This window comes from Cebus imitator, unplaced genomic scaffold, assembly GCF_001604975.1.
Source record: "Cebus imitator isolate Cc_AM_T3 unplaced genomic scaffold, Cebus_imitator-1.0 Scaffold45, whole genome shotgun sequence".
Taxonomy (NCBI): domain Eukaryota; kingdom Metazoa; phylum Chordata; class Mammalia; order Primates; family Cebidae; genus Cebus; species Cebus imitator.
In genome coordinates this window covers 14,527,568-14,550,679 of record NW_016107360.1, presented here as the reverse complement: position 1 = coordinate 14,550,679, position 23,112 = coordinate 14,527,568, and the positions used below count along the sequence as shown (strand labels likewise).

Below are 23,112 nucleotides of genomic sequence, written 5' to 3'. Positions count from 1 at the left end.
AAATGCAGAGGGAAGCTATGGAGGAATTGTCCCTCCTGACTTTTCCCTGTCATTCATAGTATATAAGAAAAAGATGATTAGCCACCTCTATTCAGGTAATCAACAGTCTCTTCTTATTGAGCTTTATAAACCTTGTCTTAGTGTGTGAAACAATTCTGGAGATTCTGGTTTTCAATCTCCAGGTGAGGGAATTGAGGCCCAAAACAATGAAAAGAAGTCTGGAGGAGGATTTGGAGCCAGGTCTGCACAGCCCACAGCACCTGCTCTGTAGTGTTCTGAGATAGATGAGTGTAAATGGGTGTGGGCCTCCTAGGCACCCAGCACCCTTCATCAGGGGCCTCAGTGGATGGACTAGGGTGGAGTCCAGTCCTTCCTGGCTCTTTGGAATCTGAAACAAAAAACCCCAAAGATTGGAGGGACATTGAGCATGTACAGGTCAGAGGGTCAGAATATGCAGGCACAAAATGTCAGGGCCCCTTGGCTAAGGGAAGGGCTGTCAGATTTTCTTGCTAGTCTATTCTGCTCTTCCTGGCTGTTGCCCAGAAGTCCCGAAGGGGATGCCTTCCTTGCTCCAATTGCCTTTGAAAATCTGAATTCATCATTTGCGTGTACTTGGGAGGCCAAGAGTTTGGAAAAAAGAAATTCTTTATTGGGAGCTTTCAGGTCACAGGAAAAGCCTCCACTGTGCGGGGCCCACATCCTCAGCACCGCGTGCTGGCTGCTTCAGGCTTCTGCGCTGACCCTGTTTCTCCTTTCTTGCTGTGAAGTGATCATGAGGTTGCAAAGCCACATGTGTTACAGGTCAGGTGTATCTTGGCTGGTTGGGCGTGCCTGCTCCTTGACATGAATAACTGTTCATTATTCAGATATCAACAGTTATTCTGTTATTCTCTCCCCTTGGTGAGGGGAGAGAGCAGTCCTGGCCTGGGGGTGCAGTCTCTGGGGCAGGTAGTTAAGGGGTTATGGCTCTGTCATCTTCTCAACATCTTATTGCTACTCAGGGTCACCGCACATAAATCCCTGGGTACTCTCCCACTTAGCGCTGTGACAGGTTTGTGCCCCAGATGCTTGCTGACTCTGGATACGTGTTCAATGGGGTTAGTAAAAAAGCCTTCAGCTAAGCATTTTGGCCAGCGATCAGCAGAGTGTTTATTCGCTGCAGGCCTCGTTTAATTCCCACTTCGGTAGTGACTAATGTATTTTGTTCTTGTGGAGTGCTTTTCATTTGATAAGCCCCAGACACTTTCTATGTCAGTTCTAAATGCCATCTCCAGATGTCCTCCAGCTTCCAGATCGGCCACTTCTGTGACACTTTCCTCTGCATAAACACTTCAGCCTCTCACAGAGTTCCAGGAAACAGGTTTCCGCTTTGAGGCTCTGTTGTTTTCTGTTGACTTTGTTCATTAAGATATTTTTATTCACTAGCCCCTCAGAGATAAATATCAAGTGCAGTGTTTTTGGAACTTTGTTTTTCAAAGCCTAGATAAAACCAAGAAAATGTCATGCAGTAGGTGATAAAGTACCAAGTGGTCACACAGGCAATGCTTTGGACATTGACAGCTGGGCTCTGGTTAACCTTTTAAAGACAGCAGTGAAGATAAATGCCTTAGAGCAATAGAAAATATTGATGATGGAAAATTGAATTTATTCACCAACAAACTTGGTAAGTGACATCCCCTAAGTGAGCCTGTGAATTATGGAAATCCACATATCAGTGGACTTGATGAAGCGCCTGCTATACGCAGTGCACCAGGCAGATTCATTCATTCAGTGGTTTCTATCTGGCATCCTCTGTGTGCCGGAGATCTGGTGACTCACCAGAGGGACACCCTCCCTTATCATCAATGCTGGCCTTGAAGATGGCAGATGGAAATGCTGGCCTAGGCTGCCCTCTCATGGGTCACGGCCAGTGCTTATTACGTGACTGGTGCTGTTCTAAACACTGTATGTGTATTAACTCTTTACATGCTCACAGAGATCCCTACGTGAGGTAGGTACAGTTATTATCTGTACTTACAGAGAAGAAAACAGAAGCACAGAAGGGAGCATTATTTGTCCAAGTCACATAGCTGGTGATTGGAACCAGATAGCCTGGCTTTAGAGTCTGTGCCCTTCACTGTCACTACCAGCCAATGTGAAAGGAAAATAATCAACTTAGGACAGAAAGTCCCACATCCTCATAGAGAGGCGGGGATACAATGCCATGGGCCTTCCCAGCAGAAAGAGATGGGCTTATGAGACGTCGCTTACCACCTGCGCAAGTCTGACATGCAGACCCTGTCTCAATGATGGATGAATGAATGCACTCTCACACATTACAGCAATACCAGTGGGCTAGGGATGGCTGTTGGCTGCTTTCACAGGGTGAAATGCAACCCATCGACCAAGACCCTCTGTCCATCCACACTTTTATTCATAACAGAGGTTCTAAGTTAACACACTTGTGAATAATTAACATGATTAAAAGAGTGGTTTTCTGACTGGTAAAAGCTTTAGGTTCTGGGGCCCAGAGCACATACTATTAACAGGTAATTCCCCTTTGATCTTCCCCAGAGAGGGCCACCCAGCACAAAATTAACATGAGTAAACAGAGTGGAGACACATGGGTGTGGGGTCAGGCCTTTGATCTTCTCCATCTCTTTCCTATGCCTTCAGCCTGCCTCAATAAAACCTTTTGGCCTTTCAAAAGGTTTGAGACTAATCTAGAACCTTTCCTAAATATTTTCTGTAATATTTTGCCAGCCACCTCAAGTGAATTCTAACAGGCTTAGGGAAGGGACAGAGTAAGGTAGGAACCCTACACTTTTCCCGTTCTGGCAGGTGTCATCCCTGCTGGGGGGATGGAGAAAATGCTTGGCTACTAAGGGGGCTACCCTGGCCGGAAGTAGACAAAAGAAGCAACTGTCGCGGAGCCAGGAGACTTGGATGCTGGTTTTGATTGATCCAGACAAGTCCAGGGCCCTGCCCAGGGCCTCAGTTTTCTCATCTCTAAAATGGGTGGCTCAGACAACATTCTGTTTGACTTCAAGAGCCCAGGATTTCAGCAGACAGGGTAGGAGCTGGCTCTCTGTGCACTCTGAACAGGGTTTCCTGACCAGAAGAAGATGTTTGGCTCTGAGAGATGTGGGGGCAGGCACTGGACTTCCCAGAAGGCCCTGGCAGCTGTGAAAGGACTTGTGCATTCCACTGTGGTCCCTCCCTGATGCTGATATTGGCTGTGTCTGCATTCCTTCCTTTGTAGGCAGGGTGGCGTGTCTGTGCGTCTGGGCTCACACTATAAGGTACTTTGTATGAGAGAAAGAGGGAGGTAGACAGAGAGAAGAGGGAATAGAGAGGGGAACAAAGTGGGGAGGGAGAAAGGAGGTACCAAGAAGGACTGACTTCCATGTGCTTTCAAATTCTGAGGGATTAAGTGCTTTCAGCTACTTAAAGTCAATGAGCGTTAATGGAGTTAAAAAGCTTCCAATAATAATTGTAGCTTCATCCATCTGCTAAATTTTCTCCAGAGTCGGCTGTCCATAGTGTTCTGGTATGGCAGAGGCCCACATGACCAGGCTTGTTTTCCATGTTAAGTTCCTTAAGAAATTGTAAACCAAGCAAGAAAAACATACAACAACAAAAACACAGATTGTTGTGGATCGTGCAGCAGGAAAAGTAGGACCCCATTTGAGCAGACCAAGTATGTGTGTTCTCCGTGCAGCTCCGCTGAAGTTGTGTAAAAGGTGCTTGGTGCTGGCTCCTGCCAGATGCTGTTGGCCTGGCTTCATCTGCCCAGCTTACTGTTGGGTAACTTGCAGAATGATGAAACCTGCCCCTCATATCATCACTGCATTCCTGAACATCCACAGAGTGCATGTCAACACGTAGAGTATACTTATCTTCTTTACTTGTGAAACTGCGGAGCCTGTGGATTAAATTCACCAAAATGAATCATATTCAAGAGAAGTCATTTCCAAAAGGAGAATTCAGATGTGGTCCCCACATTCATGGATATATGTGTGCAAGTTATGCTGGGGGTCAGGTCGGCGGAGCCCACTCTAGTTGACATTTGTAATCTGGGTTATATCACCTCTGAGGTAGGCAGGTACCTACAGGAGGTGGGCAGGGAACGATGGCTTTAACTTAGTTCATTCAATAAATGAATATTTGTTATCTATTCCCATTGTCCAGGACGGCGGTGGGCAGAATGTTTTAGAAGTCCATATTATGTATGGCAGGTTGTAGCTTTACCAGAGATGGCATTTGCTGGTTAAACTTTAGTGATAGGATATGTTTCTAACAGAAACAGAAAAAGAAACTGAACTAGTTTCCTTGGTAATAATAACCATTTGGGTTTGCAGCTGATACTGGCTGGGAAAATGTGAGGCCCCTTTGACGTCATCCATTTGCTGCTGAGAAATCAAAATTAAAATATCGCTCAGTGTCAGAATGTTCCAGAAGGCAGCTGAGCTGCTAATGTTTTCGAGTGTTCGGAGGTATGTGTTATATGAAAAGGAGAGGAAATACAAGAAAAAGGAAATGAAACGTTTGGCAATCATTGAGCATTTCTTCAGTATGGTATTTCTTGTGGCTCTGGGATTTTAAACATCCACTTGAAAGCCAGTATTGTTGACTTTGGCTCTGCTCTATTTTTGTGGGGACTGATTTTCCACTTTATATTCCTTATTTCTAACCAGGCTTAATGGTGATACCCTAAGTTGATGGCCTTCTACTAAATTTAAAACAAAGTATAACTGTTCCCATCCAAATCCCATCAGATTTACTGTGATATTTTCCCAAAACAGGAAGAGCTTTTTATTTACTTACAGGTGCACAGAAAGTGTTTAACATCTCATCTGCATTTGCCTGATCTTAATGAACCATCATTTAGTTTAATAAAGACTGAGCATTTTCTCTCCAGGGCACGTGGGCCCTTTGAGTTGAAAGTTCCTCAGAAGAAGGCCGTCGCTGAGAATGCTGTGCTGGCCTGACTCAAGATATCCTGAGATGCCCTAATGATGAAAATGCTCTAAAATAATGTCATCATGCAGGTGTATAGGCTTCTCATAAAAATTATGAATAAAAGTGCTACCCTCCTCCTGGCGTCCTCTCCCTTTCCAGAAGTAATTTTTATTCTCACACAGTGTGTCTTCCCACAGGTAGTTTTCTTTGCATTTATGTTCACAGACGTATGCCTACAGAAAACGTGGAGTGTTTTGTGTATTTGCAGGACAGGGGATATGGGGAAGCCATATAAATGTTATTATACTCTATTTTTCTTTCTGCAGCTTGCATTTTTCAAGTGACAAGATGTCTTAAGGATCTTTCTATGTCAGTATATACAGCTTCATCATGTTCTTTTTCATCACGGATCTGGTTGGCTTTTAAGGGCACCCACCCAATGATTCTAACAGAATTGATGACTGTGGTTCTGTGGGGCCAAGTGAGGGGTGGAGTAAGGTGGCAGGACCAGGGACCCAACACAAGTTGGGAGCAGGTGAATGCTATAACCTCAGGACAAACGAAGAAGGTGCTCGGCTTACCTGTCTGTGTCTCTTTCTGCCTATTTTTCTTCCTAGTAAAGTAGTATTTCCCTATATAGATTATGGCTAAGTCTGAGGTAGATATAGAATGGTGTTATATTTTATCTCAAATCTTAATTGCATAAATATGGTATCTGAAAAAGTTTGTAGTGACTTTTCTGTGCTAAGAGGGGTCCTTTAATGTAGTGGGCTCAAACAACGAAGGTTTTTTGTTTTGTTTTGCTTGTTTTTTTAGAAACAGGGATCTCACTTGTCACCCAGGCTGGAGTGTAGTGGTGTGACCATAGCTCACTGCAGCCTCAAACTTTGAACTCCTGGGCTCAAGTGATCCTCCTGCCTCAGCCTCCTGAGTAGCTAGGACTACAGGCTTGTACCACCATCCCCGGCTGTCAAACAATGAAGGTTTATTTCTTGCTCATATTTTATGTCCATTGCGAGTTGACAAGAGCTAATCACTGTGGTTATTTGTGGGCCTGAGCTGACACAGCTGCCTCCATCTTGCACCAATCATAGTGCCAGAAGCAGAAAAAAATTGTACATTGATAAATTATGCACCGATGCCTAAAAGCTTCCTACCCAAAGCAACACATTCCACTTGTGCTCACGTTTCATGAGTTAAAGCATGCAACTTCAAGCAGGTAGGGAAGTGTAATCCTACCAAGTGTCTTGGTGAAGAACCTGAACTGTTTGATGACCAGAATACTTCTACCATTGTGTTGGTTTTCAAGGAAGGAGGGGGAAAGTCTTTGAAAACTCCCCTATAACCCATAAAGTTATATCCTGGAAGCCAATCCTTTCTGTGTACATAAAATTACTGGCATTTTCCTCTGGCCACCACAGTTGCAGAGAGCAGAGGTGTTTGGGAACACACTTCAAGAAGTGGTCACAGCTTGAGGAGGGAGGGTCGGAACAGGTGGCCTGGCAGAGGCGGATGGCCTGGCACTGGGCCAGGTTCCACATGACCTGGATGCCAGCAATGCTGGCCTTGGTTTTGCTTAGGCTTGTATTTGTTTCTGACCTATATGTAGCAAGTACCACAGTAGAAAAACTTACAGAATGGCCTGACTACTCAGAGCTCACTCTTGAAAAACGCTGGGTTGTAACTCTAAATTAGCATCTGCTACATTGTTAAAGAATGTTTTACAATAGGGCCCAGATGGGTTAGGAATCTTAGCTGCTTCTGTTGCAACACCAATTTGTGGAAAGCAGTGTTATTCATTTTGAAATATAAACATGAAAAAAAAAGGGTGAATGATGATTCCCGACAATTGGGTGTCTAAAAAAGTAGTGGAAACATGAGGCCAGTGTGGATGATGGGAAATGGTGTTCTTGAGGTTTCTGTTCTAGATCTGGCCCCATCAGTTGGGATGGATTCCAGCCTTGTCTGCTTATCCTGAGAAGAAGGAACTCATAGTCACACTGGAGCAGGGAAACCTCTGCTGGGTGATTCTGCCCAGCACGAAGCTCCTGCTAAGTGGACCATGTTTGCTAGTGTTTTTTAGGCTGCAGAGAACAGGAGCACACTGAGGCTCACTATGTTCATAGGGATTTGTCACAAAGACATACAAAGTAAGGGAATTCATGCCTGGTGGCCTCAGCTGTGGTCAAACCCACATGTGCTGTGGATTTTTGGGACTCAGCATCTCTCTAAATGTCTCAAATTCAAAGTCCTTGAGAGAGGAGCTCTAACTAGGTCTCCCTGTCACTTGCCATTACAGAGGGGTTCAGTGGAGCAGACACTTCTGTGGTCATGGTGGCTGGAGCTCAAGGAAGCCCTTAAGAGCCACAGCCTCTCCTGTCTCTCTGTGTTCATTTCTCCCACACACTCACCATACTTGTGATTCCTTGTTCTGTCTGTCTGCCCAGTTGTAAACTCTGAGAGGGCAGGGAGCTACTTGACCTCTGTGTGCCTCAGTTTTCTTATATGTAAATTGGTGGTAACAGTGACCCCTGCCACCTAGGGTTGTTGCAAGGATTGAGTGAGATAATAGAAAATATCAAATGATTTGCTGATGACTGACTGCCAGCCCCAGCCTAGGCATGTTGTGCATATAACTCACTTCATCCTTACAGCAGCATTTTGAGGTAGGAACTCTTACCTTGGGGCAATCAAGGCACAGAAAGGATGGCTAACTTGCTAACAAGTGATGATTCTTATAATGGGTGATCTTATAATAAAGTCCCACGAACAGACATAAGCTGAGATGTCCCTGTTTTCCACAGCCTAAAATCACCAGCAAACACGGTCCATTTAGCAGGAACTTCCTTCTAACTTGTTCATGAGCCACAATTTGAACTCTGCTGTCTCTAGAGATCCCAGACACCACGGATTTAACCCTTATGTTGTCCTACCTCTCACCATGTGTAGAAAGCCTTACATCAATGCTGGTGCCTGAGTAAAACACTTGGTGTTAGCTATTCTCAGACTAAGCCCTGCTGGGGCCCTCGCACCCTGCAGGGCTGTCCATGAGGAAGTGCTCAGCGGATCTCTGTAGAAGGAATGAAGAAGGCTGCAACCTCATGGAGTTGTCCCACCACCCTCTGGCCCTGCTCACCCCCTCTCAGCTATCCCATGGGTCACGCTGAAGGTAGAGCACTGTCATGTGACTTGCAGCTGGTAGAGGCTACTGGGCAAGGTGCCCAGGTTTGCTGCAGCAGTTCAGGCAGGCAGGGCCGGGCCAAGGAAAGGGAGACCATTTGCCATTACCTTTGAGCCTCTCTTTGGCACTTGGGATTTCTCAGATGCAGAGCTTTAAACAGAGTGGCAGGTGAGTTCTTACCCTTCTTTACAAAAGAAAAACCAGGGAAAGAAAGCAAAGCATTCTGCTTTCTAGAAGCCAAATCAGCTGGAAGCCAGCTTCTGCAGCTCAAGAGAGGGCCTTAGTTACAAAGAAATACAAGATCGTGGTGAGAGTACAACAAAAACATGGTGTGATGCCAAACATGCAGAAAGTCAGCACAAGCGCAAATGCACGCGGAGAAAAGCTGAGCGGAAGTGCTCCAAAACCAGAATAGTGGTTACTGCCTGTGGGTGATACGGAACTTAATTTCTTGTTCTAAAATTCTTTTTTTTTTTTGTATTTCGCAAGTTTTCTATAGTGAGCAGGTACCACCTTATACTTACAGAAAATTATCAAAACTTAGAGTGGAACATACGGAGAACAGTTTTATACATTTTCTTTTTAACCTTAGCATCTCAGTTCTAAGAAATTCACATCCCCTCTCAGGGCCCCGTGGGACAGGCAAGGAAAGAAAGAAGCCTGGGGTGAAAGTGACACTGAGTGTGTATCTGTGGTTTCTCTGGGGCCACCTCATGATTCAGGAACAGAGTCCTCATTGCTCTCCAGGAGGCGAGACCCTTTCTAGGTCAGTCATTTCCTGTTGGGTCCTGGTGACCTCACAAGATGTTCATACAGTATAATTCTATCAGGACTCATTTCTGTTTCTCAGCATATTAACACTTACTGTTGTTCATCATTTTATTTTTGTCTTGGGATCATTTTTCTTCTACCTATTTAGTATTTATTTTAGTGCTGATTCTGTAGCAACAAAGTCTCAGTTTTTATCTGGAAAAACTTTATTTTGCCTCTAATTAAATCAATTTCATGGAAATTAATTTCATACAATAGCACTGACAGATTTCAAGTATATGGGTTGCTGACTTTTGAGAAGTCGTATGTATCTTTATATTCATGCACACATACATACACACGTACACACACATATGACCATGTAAGAGGGAGAGAGCAAGCACCGCAATCAAGACACAGAACATTTCTGTCTTCCCAGAAATTCCCCTTACTCCTCTTTGCAGCAAATTTCTCCCTCACTCTCATCTACCCTCTGCCTCAGGAAACCATTATTCTGATTTCTAGATGAGATTTTCGGAATCATCTGTATGCAATCTTTTTTTTTTTTTTTTTTGAGATGGAGTCCCGCTCTGTTACCCAGGCTGGAGTGCAAAGGCGCAATCTCGGCTCACTGCAACCTCTACCTCCTGGATTCAAGTCATTCTCCTGCCTCGGCCTCCCAGTAGCTGGGATTACAGGCATGCACCACCATGCCCTGCTCATTTTTGTTATTTTTAGTAGAGACGGGGTTTCACCACGTTGGCCAGGCTGGTCTTGAACTCCTGGCCTTAAGTGATCCACCTGCCTCGGCCTGGAGTGGTGAATTGCCCCTGGGATTCCATTGCCCTGGGAACTAACCCCCTCTGAGGGCAGAAAGCCAGAAAGAAGAGGAGTTGGGAGGAGATGCCTGTGTGAGTCCCAGCTCCCTTCGGGGCTCCGTCACTGCCAACAGGCTCTACCCCCACCTTATGACTGCTGGGATTACAGGCATAAGCCACCGCACCCAGCCCTATGTACTCTTTTAAGCCTGGCTTCTCTCACTCAGCATACTATCTAAGACACTCATTCATGATGTATTCTTATTTCATTTGCATGTATTGTTGGATTGTGTTCTACTGTATGAATATGCCATGCTTTGTCAATCCGTTCGCCTGCAGTTGTCCTCTGCGTGAGCCACAAGTTACTCTATTATAGCCAGGACTGGAAGTCCCTTGTTTTAAAAAAACAAAAAGCAAAAAAAAACTGTCAGAACTCCTGATTCTTTTCAAAAGGCAGGTTTCTAGAAGGGGAAGTTACTAAATAGAAAGTTTTCACAGGCTGTTGACACATATGGTGTCAAAGGGCTTTCCAGAGACTTCTACAGATTTACATTCCCACCAGTGATATAGGAGAGCCCTGACTCACCATACATCAACAGCGTTTTTCTATCTTACTCTCTGATCTTTGCAAGGATGCAAAGCTGCAAAATTGTATGCAGCAGTGAAGGGAATTTGACACTGAGCATAAGCCGGTAGGCCCAGTATGTACTTTCTTCCTGAGCTTGCAGAATTTTCAGTCACCTCACGTCTTTAACCTCTGTCTCACTAAGTTGCCCATGAACCTGATCTGAAAAGCCAATTAAGATCATTGCTGGCCTCAGCATTGCAAATGGAAGGACAGGCAGGCAGGAACTCTGGCATCTCACCACCCGACCTTCTAGTGATGGCCCTGGGGTGGTGCTGTCCACCTCAGTAGCCCCTGGCTGCGTGTGGCTCTTGAGCACTGGAAATATGGTTGATCCAAATTGAGATGTGTGGTTAATGTAAAACACATGCCGGGTTTTCAAGCCTTAGTATGAAGAAAAAGAATGTAAACTATCTCATTTATAAATCTTGTATTGACAGGCTGGGCCTGGTGGCTCACGCCTGTAATCCCAGCACTTTGGGAGGCTGAGGTGAGAGGATCACTTGAAGCCAGGAGTTCAAGACCAGCCTGGGCAACATGATGAAATCCTGTCTCTACTAAAAATACAAAATTAGCCAGGCATGGTGGGGCGCACCTGTAATCCCAGCTACTCAGGAGGCTGAGACGGGAGAATCACTTGAATTTGGGAGATGGAGGTTGCAGTGAGCAGAGATCGTGCCACTGCACTCCAGCCTGGGTGACAGAATGAGACTTCATCTCAAATAATGAATAATAAATAAATAAATTTGGTATGGATGACATACTAAAATATTTTGAGTGTATTAGAATTGAAACCTATTATTGATATTAATTTCACCTGTTCGCTTTTCCTTTTATTAATGTGGCTACCAGAAAGTTTTAAATTACTGGGAGGCTTGTGTCATATTTCAATTCAACGGAGCTACTCTGTGACATTCTTTTTCCATTTGAAGACCCGCCCCTCCGTGGTCCCTGCTTCCTTTTCTCCAGAGCAGCTTCCCTGCATCTTCTCCTGGAGGCTCTGCAGATGTTTTATTTACTTTGGAAGACCATACTGCAGGATAGGACTTGGGCTCAGGTTTCTGTGAGGAGCCTGGAGTGGTGAATTACCCCTAGGATTTCCTTACCCTGGGAACTAACCCCCTCTGAGGGCAGAAAGCCAGAAAGAAGAGGAGTTGGGAGGAGATGCCTGTGCGGGCCCCAGCTCCCTTCGGGGCTCCATCACTGCCAACAGGCTCTACCCCCACCTGCCTTTGCTTCAGGAGACGGCTTTGGGTGGGGACTCACCCGCCTTCCATCTCCTCTGCTTCATTTCTCCACTTGGTGATCCATCTTTTGTTCTGCGGTGGGTCCTGTTTTCTGGCTGCATTCATTAGCTTGGTTTCTTTCTTTGGGTATTCCCTGGAGCTGCCTTACCAGGATTTCCAACTTCAGTCCCCACTGGTCTGGACCACTGGCCCGGGAAAGCCCCACCCTTTATCCAGGACAGCAGACCCAGCTCCCAGATATCTGGTCCTGGCCCCAGCCCAACTTTGGCCTTTTCTTTGCCTGGAAGGGAGGACCAGACCCTCTTCATCAACTGGACCCACCCTTTACCCGGTGAAGAAAGGAAAGGATCACCTCCCAGGGCCAGCAGATCTCTGCCTCTCTGGCATTTGTGGTAATGAGTGCCCATGAACTTTGAATTTATCTCCAGTCTCCCATGGTATGGTTTTGGTCTGCCCTAAGATTCTGTTTACCAGAGCAGTGTTGAGTTTCTCCGCTTCCCGTCTGACATCCATACCTTGTTAAGTTTTTGCTGCATTGAGCTAACTCTGCACACCTGATTTAATCTCAAACTAGGGCTCTAGAAATTGCAAAGCAGCCTCCTTGCCAGATGGCTGACGTGTATTATATTGCTTTATTTAGGTGGTTGTAAATCAGAAGACTTTCCTTCCGTTTCTGCTGTTGATGGCAAGAGGTGGAGATGTCTGTGGCGGTGATTACAGGAAACGTCTGGGAAGACAAGTCGCTGTTTTTATGGGAATCGCAGGCTTGGAAGAGACAGAAGCAGTGAGTAAAATGGGCCCCTCGTGGTAGGCAGGCAAGATTGGGAGAGGAGGGATGAAGGAAGTTGTGCAGCACCCTTCCCAGCTTTCTAAAGAACGGAGCAAGGCATTGAAAAATGCTAAATCACAAAGTGAGAAGCACTTCTTTCCAGTTTTCTCTCAGCCTTGTGATTATCTTAAAGAAAAGTCTCAGTTCTGTGCTACTGTGTCTTTAACATCTCTCAAAGGCTCCCAGGAGAAAACAGGCCCAACCCTGGAGCCGTTCTAGGCAGCAGGACTAGCTGGAATGTAATAACATTGTTGTATTTCTGGTGTGTTAATTTTTGTTACCTTCTATGTATTGCAAAGGATTTTTTTTTCTGTCTCTAATGGTGACATAACATTCCTTTAAAATTAATATATTAGAGTTTTCAAAACTCAATTGAAAGCCAAAAGTTAAGCAAATAAAGTACAGGTAAGACTCAATTATGGCAAGAACAACAAAAAAGTGACTGTGGTGGGGCTGTTTAACGTTTAGAAAACATGGTCCTAAAAGAAGAAGGTACAGAGAGTAGTCTGACATCTGGGAGTACTCGATTTTAAAATTATTCTCTTGCCAATTTTATTCATTCATTCGCCTTGTGGCACAATAATTTTTTTAAGTCTTTCTTTTCTTAGATTTTGCAGATTCCAGAAAGAAATTAGAAATTGAAGATTTAAAGCATGTTGTTTTAAAATATTTGGACTAACTTCAAAGAATGATGCCAGAAACTTAAAAAGGTATTATTAACAGCTAATTTAAATTTAATATTGTCAATTGGTATGCTCTAAATGAACTGCTTTTCTAAAGCTAGGGATCCTAAAGTGGGTCATAGAATTGACTGCTACAGAAAATAGCTGAGTGCAGTGGCTACCTATAATCCAAGCATTTTGGGAGGCCGAGGCTGGCAGATCACTTGAGGTCACGAGTTCAAGACCAGGCTGGCCAACATGGTGAAACCGTCTCTACTAAAAATACAAAAATTATCTGGGCCTAGTGGCATGTGCCTGTCTAGCTACTCGGGTGGCTGAGGCAGGAGAATTGCTTGAGCCCAGGAGGCAGATGTTGCAGTGAGCCAAGATTGTGTCACTGCACTCCACCCTGGGCTGCAGAGTAGGACCCTGTCTCAGAAAAAAAGGAAAAAAGAAAAGGCTGGGTTAGCATCTAATAACCTTTATTGGAACAATAACTAACCAGTCATTTTCATCCCTTTAAGTTATTTTTTGGTATCGCCTGCCCTTCTGTTGCTGATAATTTTAAATTGTACTCTTCCCTTATTAGTACTCAACCATTTGGTACTAATAAGAAAGTTATTGTGTGGGGTCTGGCTGAGAATCCCTGTAAGGTTTGCAATGTTTTGCAGTTTTATAGGTAAAACAAAACAAAACATGGAAGTGTGTCAGAGAGCGGGAGACTCATGTGCCACTTGGTGGAAAAAAAATTGAGAACCACTGGACCTGAATGTTAACAGATGTGGCTTGTGAAACATATGAATGCTGCTGATAGTGTTATAAAAGATCTATGAAGTTTTTTTGGAACTCTTAAAAACATTTTTTTTGGTGATTGCCATTCTAACTGGCGTGAGATTGATCTCAATGTGGTTTTCATTTACATTTCTCTAATGAGCAGTGATGAGCATTTTTTGATATGTTTGTTGGCCTCATATATGTCTTCTTTTGTAAAGTGTCTGTTCATGTCCTTTGCCCACTTTTGAATGGGCTTGTTTGTTTTATTCTTGTAAATCTGCTTTAGTTCTTTGTAGATTCTGGATATTAGCCCTTTGTCAGATGGGTAGATTGCAAACATTTTTTCCCATTCTGTTGGTTGCCGATTCACTCTAATGACTGTTTCTTTTGCTGTGCAGAAGCTCTGGAGTTTAATTAGGTCCCATTTGTCTATTTTGGCTTTTGTTGCCAATGCTTTTGGTGTTTTAGTCATGAAGTCTTTGCCTATGCCTATGTCCTGACAATGGATGCTGGAGAGGATGTGGAGAAATAGGAATGCTTTTACACGTTGGTGGGAGTGTAAACTAGTTCAACCACTGACGACAGTGTGGCAATTCCTCAGGGACCTAGAAATAGAAATTCCATTTGACCCAGCAATCCCATTACTGGGTATAAACCATTCTGCTATAAGGACACATGTACACAAATGTTCACTGCAGTACTGTTTACAATAGCAAAGACCTGGAAGCAACCCAAATGCCCATCGACGATAGACTGGACAGGGAAAATGTGGCACATATACACCATGGAATATTATGCAGCCATCAAAAACGATGAGTTCGTGTCCTTTGTAGGGACATGGATGAACCTGGAAACCATCATTCTCAGCAAACTGACACAAGAACAGAAAATCAAACACCGCATGTTCTCACTCATAGGTGGGTGTTGAACAATGAGAACACATGGACACAGGGAGAGGAGCATCACACACTGGGGTCTGTTGGGGGAAGTAGGGGAGGGACAGCAGGGGCTAGGGAGGTTAGGGAGGGATAACATGGGGAGAAATGACAGATATAGGTGACGGAGGATGGAGGCAGCAAACCACATTGCCAAGTATGTACCTATGCAACGATCCTGCATGATCTGCACATGTACCCCTTGTACCCTAAGGTACAATTATACATATATATAAAATTTTAACTGTTTCTGTAATGCATGGGTTTTCCTGCCTAGACAAAGGACAAAGTGGCCAGTTCCAAGCCTTTCGACTTCCAAGATCATTTTACACATACAAGGATGCCTGGACAAGAAGAATCTGAAGGATCTTCTGTGGGATTTTTTTTTTTTTATTTTTATGATTTTTTGCTGTTAGTGTTACAAGAAAGGTAGTCAGTGAAATTTTGGGATAACTCAGATGAGCCGAAGCATTTTTTAATGCCCAAATCAAATAGCTTGCACCAAATTTTCAGGGGTTTTCAGAGAGATGCCTCTCTTGGGAATCTAGTCCCGGGAGCTCTGTGCCGGCTCTCCCTCTTTGTCCTGCACCTCTGCCCTCCCTCTGTCCCGCTTCATGCCACATGGGGCCATTGCTTCCTCCCTCCTTCTCCAGGGTGCTTGTGTATAACAGACTTTGCTGAAGGTCGAGGACACAGGAGAGGAGGTTATAGCACAATCTAAAATGGACAGCAGTGACTGAGACATCACTGTCCCCAGGTCCCTTGCCTCTGGGTGCTACAGGAGACTTCATGCTGCTGTCTCTCTCCCCAGCCTATTTTGTGCTCAGACCCTGTCTCTCACCAGACCCACAGGTCCTCCTTTCCCACTTCTGGGCCTGCTCCCTGCTTGGGGAATGCAGAAACCTCAAGCCCTGTTCACCTTATTACATAAAATAATACACCTTTCCATCTCTATCCCAGTCTAGGATCAAAGCACACTTGTGTTTTATAATAATAAAGAAATTTTGATTAAAAAAAAAAAAAAAAGTTGGCTGTCTCTGGTCGCCTGCCTTAGTGATGTGACCCTCAAGTGCAAACAATTAAATTAAGATTTTTTTCTTTAATGCATCTAAGATAAAAGTTTTTTTTTTAGAGACAGTGCCTCATTCTGTCACCCAGGCTGGAGAGCAGTGGTGTGATCATAGCTCACTGCAGCCTTGAACTCTTGTACTCGTGTGATCTTCCTGCCTCACCCTCCCCAGTAGCTAGGACTACAGGTGTGTGCCACCATGCCTGGCTAATTTTTAAAAAATATTTTGTAGAGATGGGGGTCTCAGTATGTTGCACAAGCTCGTCTCAAACTACTGGCCTTACCTCAAGCTGTCTCCCCATCTCAGCCTCCCAAGGTGCTAGGATTATAGTCATGAGCCAACTCGCCTGGCCAGATAAACATCTTAAGCATGGCTCCTCCTCCTGTAGGTAGAGAAACCCCAGGACCAGTGGGAGGTGGGGTGAGCTCTTTCTGTAGCTTTTGCTTTATTGATGATGTCCTTGGTCTCTTCAGGGGCTGCGCAGAGTAGCGGGGGTCCTGGAGGGCTGACCTGAATCCTGATTTCCCTTCTGCTGAAAGGACACACGCAGCCAAAGATGAATTTGGGAAAAGTAACTGCTTGCTACTTTAACTATGGAAGAGCAGGGCCCCATTGAGACGGAAATAATCCCGTCAGAGGCACACCCCCACATTCAATTAGTGAAAAGCAACCGGGAACTTCTGGTCACTCACATCCGCAACACTCAGTGTCTGGTGGACAACCTGCTGAAGAATGACTACTTCTCAGCCGAAGACGCGGAGATTGTGTGTGCCTGCCCCACCCCGCCTGACAAGGTGCCCCGGGGACAGGGCCGGGATGGGCAGTGTGTGGGCCTGGGAGCTGGAAGAGGCCTCGCCCTGTTGATCTGAGTGAAGAGTGTGGGAGTTTGGTCCAGCAGGCAGGGCTGCACTTTGGGGTACCAACAGCACACAGACGCCTGGGGTAGCAGGTTGCACAATCAGGTATTTCACTTCCGTGTTTGTGTCTGGAGCAAAACCTGACATCTCAGCTCTCATTGCTGTGTGTATTGGTTCCCAGACACTTCATTTTTAGATCCTCTTTATATTAGGAGGGAAAAAGAACATAAGTATCAAAGCACCCCCAGCAGTGATGCTCCTCAGTGCCTCCGAAGGCTGGAGGGCTGCTCGTGGCTGGGTGACACTCGGAGGGAAACTGCCTCAGGTTCAAGAATGACGGCATCCCACAGCGGGTCCACAGTGAAGACTCTTCCCCGCTCCACCGTGGGAAGGCTTACCAGCCCTTACTTTCACTTCACCTTTGTGTCATTTCCTGAAAAATAAAATGGAGACCACAAATTCTTTCATGGTTAGAGGAATGACATGACCCGTTTGTGACATGCCAGGATGATGTCTGGGGGAAGCAGTAGCACACTCGTGTGCTTTGTTCTCCTCTCTTGATTTGTTTTCCTGCATTTTTAACAAGAAAAAAAGCCATTTTTAATGTATGGCCTGACGTCCCCCTGCTGTGTGGTCCGGGTGCCCACCTCATTATGCCCAGTGAATGGCTCTCCTCCTCCCAACTCCACTCTCATTCCTGCACGGCATTGTGTCAGGTTAAAAGGGAAAAGGAGAAGGCCGGGTAGCGTGGCTCACATTTGTAATCCCAATACTTTGGGAGTCTGAGGCAGGAGGATCACCTGCGGTCAGGAGTTTGAGACCAGCCTGGCCAACATGGTGAAACCCTGTCTCTACTAAAAACAAAAATCATCCAGGCATGGTGGTGCGTGCCTGTAATCCCAGCTACTTGGGAGGCTGAGGCAGGAGAATCCCTTGAACCTGGGAGGTTAAGTTGGAGCCCATGCCATTATACTCCAGCCTGGGCAGAGCAAGAACCTGTCTCCAAGAAAAGAAGAGGGAAAAGGAGGCAGAGAGAGAATTCTATGGCTAGATGGGGCTCTAGTTGTGAGTTTGTCCTTTTTATTTTTAGGCTCATGGAAGCCTCCTGGTTTCTTAGAGCTGGGTGGTTTTATGTCTTGCTCAGGAGGTCATTTCACAGCTTTTGGGGTTCCAATACATTGACTGTCACAGCACCTGGGGGGATGGGGTAGCTACCGGCTATAGTAAGAACTCAGAGCCCTGCCCTGAGCCTGCCTGAGGGCCCCTACAGTAGGAGGATGCCCCTCATGCCAGCCCGTGCCCTCATGCTTGTGTTGCCTCCAGGTCCGCAAAATTCTGGACCTTGTACAGAGCAAGGGCGAGGAGGTGTCCGAGTTCTTCCTCTACTTGCTCCAGCAACTCGCAGACGCTTACGTGGACCTCAGGCCTTGGCTGCTGGAGATCGGCTTCTCCCCTTCCCTACTCATTCAGAGCAAAGTCGTGGTCAACACTGACCCAGGTAGGAGGCAGCCCCAGCGAGACCACAGGCACCAGTGCAAGCAGAGCCCCGGGGTGTGGAAACGGCTGTGCCAGCCCTGAGTGCCACCTCAGGAAGCAGGCCCAGGTGCTATTTTCATTTTAGAAAGGAACAGCTGAACCCTGTGACCCATGTGCAGCCCAGGTGACTGCAACTGAACTGCCCACACTTTGATGGTCTGGTTTATAGGGGGGCCTGCGGACGCGTGGGAATGGCCTCTGTTCTGACCCCTTGCTTTCTTCCTATCCTGACATATGTAGACATTTTAAGGGCTGCACAAATTCAAGGTTGTATTTTTTTTTTCTTTTTAAAAAATCTTTAGCTGGACATGGTAGCACACACCTGTAGTCCCAGCTACTGGGGAGGCTGAGGCAAGAGGACTGCTTGAGCCCAGGAGTCAGAGGCTGCAGCGAGCTATGATTGTGCCACTGCACTCCAGCCTGGGTAACAGAGTGAGACCCTGTCGCTAAAAAAAGGAAAGAAAAAAAAGCCTTGCCAGGTTTAATTCTAGGCAAAGTATTCTTCTGTCACCCTTGGGTGCCAGTCCTTATTTCCAAAGCACAGTGGGAGACCCCATTAGTTAATTGATTAGTTCAATAAGAATGTTTTGCTGAACCCACCACATCCCAAGACCCTACCCTGTGCTGGATGTCAGGGAGACAGTGGTGAGCAGGCACAGATAGGGTTCCTGCCCTCAAGGAGCTTCGAGTCTGCTGGAAGAGCTCTCACAATGTGTCCCTGCCAATGGCAGTCAGGACAGCGGCAGTCCAAGGCATGTGAGAACTTATCACTGGATCTGCTTTGGGGCAGGAGTTTTCTTTCCCTGCTTTTAAGCTCTCCACTTTGAGACAGCTGTTGGTAACATACCAGCACCAAGGACCCAAATCCTGCCTTTTAAAGAATCCAATGTGCCCTTGGAAATTGAAGCACAGGACAGTTGTGTGTTTTGGGGAAGCAAGGCCAGCTGGCAGTGCCAGGACTGGGCTCTGCTCCCACGGCCCTGCAGGTGCCTGCCAGCCACTGCCAGCTTCTGGCTCTGTCTGCTCCTTCCTGCCTCTCGGTGTTTTCTTCCCCCATAAAAAAAGGGAAAATATTCCCATGAGGAATCATTCTTTTGAAAGACTTCTCTCTTGGTTCCATTAGCCAGCTACTTTACTAGCTTTTACAGTGTAATTTACTCTTCAAGAAGCCTCACACAAAAGACTGCGTATTGTATGATTCTGTTTGTATGAAATGTCCAGAAGAGGTAAATCTATAGACAGAGCAAATCAGTAGTTGCCTACAACCCAAGAATTGGCTGCAAATAGGTTCCAGAAAACTCTGGGAAGATGGTGGACATGTTCTAGAACTGGACTGTGGTGAAGTTTGCATAACTTCTTAAATTTACTAAAAATTATTTAGGAGTATATAATACTCCCTGGCACTTTGGGAGGCCAAGGCAGGTGGATTGCTTGAGCCCAGGGGTTTGAGATCAGCTTGGGCAACATGGCGAGACTCCGTCTCTACAAAAAATACAAAAATTAATTGGGCGTGATGGCATATGCCTGTGGTCCCAGCTACTTGGGAGGCTGAGGTGGGAGGACTGCTTGAGCCCGGGAGTTGAGACTGCAGTGACTGGGCCACTACACCCCAGCCAGAGGGACAGAGCAAGATCCTATCTCTAACGACAAAAATGCGCTGTTGGTGGGGGCTGGCCTGGCCCTCAAGTGCGAGGGGCTTCAGCATTTAGCTGCAGTTCAATGACAGTATCATGCAGAGGAATAAGGATGGCTTGTCTCAGACACTGGTCCCAGCTGAAGTCTGCCACCTTCTGTCTGGCTAAATCTGAGGTCAAGCAGAGGGATCAAAGCCCAGGGCCCTCTGGGTCAGGAAAGCTGGGTCTGTGACACGCCCCAGGGCCTGCATCTGAGGATCTGAGGAGTGGCTGCACTGGCCTCAGGCTCCAGGTGGTGAATTGTTTGCACACTTGCCTCTCCTCTTTGAGACCTCCCTGTTTGATGCTGTTTCTGCCTCTCTCCCTCTCACCATGCCGCTGTGCCCTGCCATCCCTCCCTCCAGTGAGCAGGTACACCCAGCAGCTGAGACACCACCTGGGCCGTGATTCCAAGTTCATGCTGTGCTACGCCCAGAAGGAGGAGCTGCTGCTGGAGGAGACCTACACGGACACCATCATGGAGCTGGTCGGCTTCAGCAATGAGAGCCTGGGCAGCCTGGGCAGCCTGGCCTGCCTGCTGGACCACACCACCGGCGTCCTCAATGAGCAGGGCGAGACCATCTTCGTCCTGGGCGATGCCGGGGTGGGCAAGTCCATGCTGCTGCAGCGGCTGCAGAGCCTCTGGGCCACGGGCCGGCTGGACGCAGGAGTCAAATTCTTCTTCCACTTTCGCTGCCGCATGTTCAGCTGCTTCAGGGACAGTGACAGGCTGTGTCTGATGGACCTACTCTTTAAGCACTACTGCTACCCGGAGCAGGACCCCGAGGAGGTGTTCGCCTTCCTGCTGCGCTTCCCCCAGGTGGCCCTCTTCACCTTCGATGGCCTGGATGAGCTGCACTCGGACTTGGACCTGAGCCGTGTGCCTGACATCTCCTGTCCCTGGGAGCCTGCCCACCCTCTGGTCCTACTGGCTAACCTGCTCAGCGGGAAGCTGCTCAAGGGGGCTAGCAAGCTGCTCACGGCCCGCACAGGCATCGAGGTCCCGCGCCAGTTCCTGCGGAAGAAGGTGCTTCTCCGGGGCTTCTCCCCTAGCCACCTGCGCGCCTACGCCAAGAGGATGTTCCCGGAGCGGGCTGTGCGGGACCGCCTGCTGAGCCAGCTGGAGGCCAACCCCAACCTCTGCAGCCTGTGCACCGTGCCCCTCTTCTGCTGGATCATCTTCCGGTGCTTCCAGCACTTCCACGCCGCCTTCGAAGGCTCACCGCAGCTGCCCGACTGCACGATGACCCTGACCGACGTCTTCCTGCTAGTCACCGAAGTCCACTTGAACAGGATGCAGCCCAGCAGCTTGGTGCAGCGGAACACACGCAGCCCGGTGGAGACCCTCCGTGCCAGCCGGGACACACTGTGCTCACTGGGGCAGGTGGCCCACTGGGGCATGAACAGGAGCCTCTTTGTCTTCACCCAGGAGGAGGTGCAGGCCTCCGGGCTGCAGGAGGGAGACAGGCAGCTGGGCTTCCTGCGGGCCTTGCCGGAGCTGGGCCCCAGTGGGGAACAGCAGTCCTACGAGTTTTTGCACCTCACCCTCCAGGCCTTCTTTACAGCCTTCTTCCTTGTGCTGGATGACAGGGTGGGCACTCGGGAGCTGCTCAGATTCTTCCAGGAGTGGATGCCCTCTGGGGGGGGAGGGGCTGCGTCCTGCTATCCTCCCTTCCTCGGGTTCCAGTGCCTGCAGGGCAGCGGCCCCGTGGGGGAAGACCTCTTTAAGAACAAGGATCACTTCCAGTTCACCAACCTCTTCCTGTGCGGGCTGTTGTCCAAAGCCAAACAGAAACTCCTGCGGTACCTGGTGCCCGCGGCGGCCCTGAGGAGGAAGCGCAAGGCCCTGTGGGCACACCTGTTCTCCAGCCTGCGGGGCTACCTGAAGAACCTGCCCCGAGTTCAGGTCGAAAGCTTCAACCAGGTGCAGGCCATGCCCACATTCATCTGGATGCTGCGCTGCATCTACGAGACACAGAGCCAGAAGGTGGGGCAGCTGGCGGCCAGGGGCATCTGCGCCAACTACCTCAAGCTGACCTACTGCAACGCCTGCTCGGCCGACTGCAGCGCCCTCTCCTTCGTCCTGAACCACTTCCCCAAGCGCCTGGCCTTAGACCTGGACAACAACAATCTCAACGACTATGGCGTGCAGGAGCTGCGGCCCTGCTTCAGCCGCCTCACCGTTATCAGGTAAGGCTGCCAGGCAAGGGGAGCGGGTGGGCCGTCAGGCCAGGCTGGGGGGCACCAGGATTGGCATCATGGACCAGGATCCCCTGGGACTCATGACCATGGGCCTTGGAATATCCAGACCTTTTCTCTCTCAGGGGGCCAGAGGGCAAGGTGCAAAGCTTCGAGGCAGGTGGACCTGGGTCAGCCACAGCTGGGTGCCCTTGAACAACGTGCTCACCTCTCACAGCCTCTGTGCCCTCACCTAGAAAAAGAAGATGCTCATAATCCTATCAGTTATAGCCACAAAGACCAATATTGATTGAGCATGGGTGAAGTGCACTACAAACATTACCTAATGGAATGCCCTTTACAACCCTATAACTTAGGTACTATTACTGTCTCTATTTTGGCAAATTAGGAAGTGAAGGCACAGAGAAGTTAATAGCTTGCTCTAGATCACACAGCTAGGACCTGGTAGTGCCAGACTGCATAAAGAGCCTCCTTTTAAGATTAATGCAAGGCTCAGAGATAGTCCTCAAAAAGTTTCCGGAATATGGAAGCTTTTATTACTGCAGAGAAAGCAGACCTTGTGCTAACTGGCATTGGTGATTTTCTGTGATCAAAGCCAGCAGCCCTTTGCACTGCTAGAGATCTCAGTTAAAGTGCTGACTCGTGGTTGTTTTCCTGTTCCGTAGTTTAGGGGAAACAGACACCAGTCTGTTTTCTTCTATTAGCATTTCCTATATAAAATAAATCTTGTAAATCTCCACGGGGTTAAATTCACCATTACTTGGCTCATGCATTTCTGAAGACCAGTAGGGATTTGGAACTGATTCCCAGTGCCTGTCACACCAGTGTCAGAGTGTAAATTGCATGGTGACATGGGATGCAGGGGGCTGAAGGCTGCCCTAGCCTGGGAATTGGAACACCCAGAGTCTGTTCTCTGTATTCTCAGGAGTGACTCTCCCTCTGTAGCCCTAGGCAGTCTCACACTCGTGTTGCCCTCTGTCCATCTTTTTTTTTTTTTTTTCCCAGACAGAGTCCC

The 23,112-nt window shown here is 47.4% G+C and overlaps 1 protein-coding gene across 2 annotated transcripts in view; it reads left to right on the top strand.

The window, feature by feature from the left end:
• NOD1 (nucleotide binding oligomerization domain containing 1) overlaps positions 1 to 23,112 on the top strand; it is a 65,530-nt gene that overhangs the window by 6,245 nt on the left and 36,173 nt on the right. For both annotated transcript variants that reach the window (XM_037737938.1, XM_017527099.1), the window contains exons 2-6: positions 12,203 to 12,346; positions 13,000 to 13,101; positions 16,306 to 16,626; positions 18,013 to 18,187; positions 20,264 to 22,088. In XM_037737938.1, coding sequence (XP_037593866.1) covers positions 16,426 to 16,626; positions 18,013 to 18,187; positions 20,264 to 22,088 — 2,201 coding nt within the window. In that variant the 5' untranslated portion in view covers positions 12,203 to 12,346; positions 13,000 to 13,101; positions 16,306 to 16,425. The remainder of the gene's footprint in view (positions 1 to 12,202; positions 12,347 to 12,999; positions 13,102 to 16,305; positions 16,627 to 18,012; positions 18,188 to 20,263; positions 22,089 to 23,112) is intronic.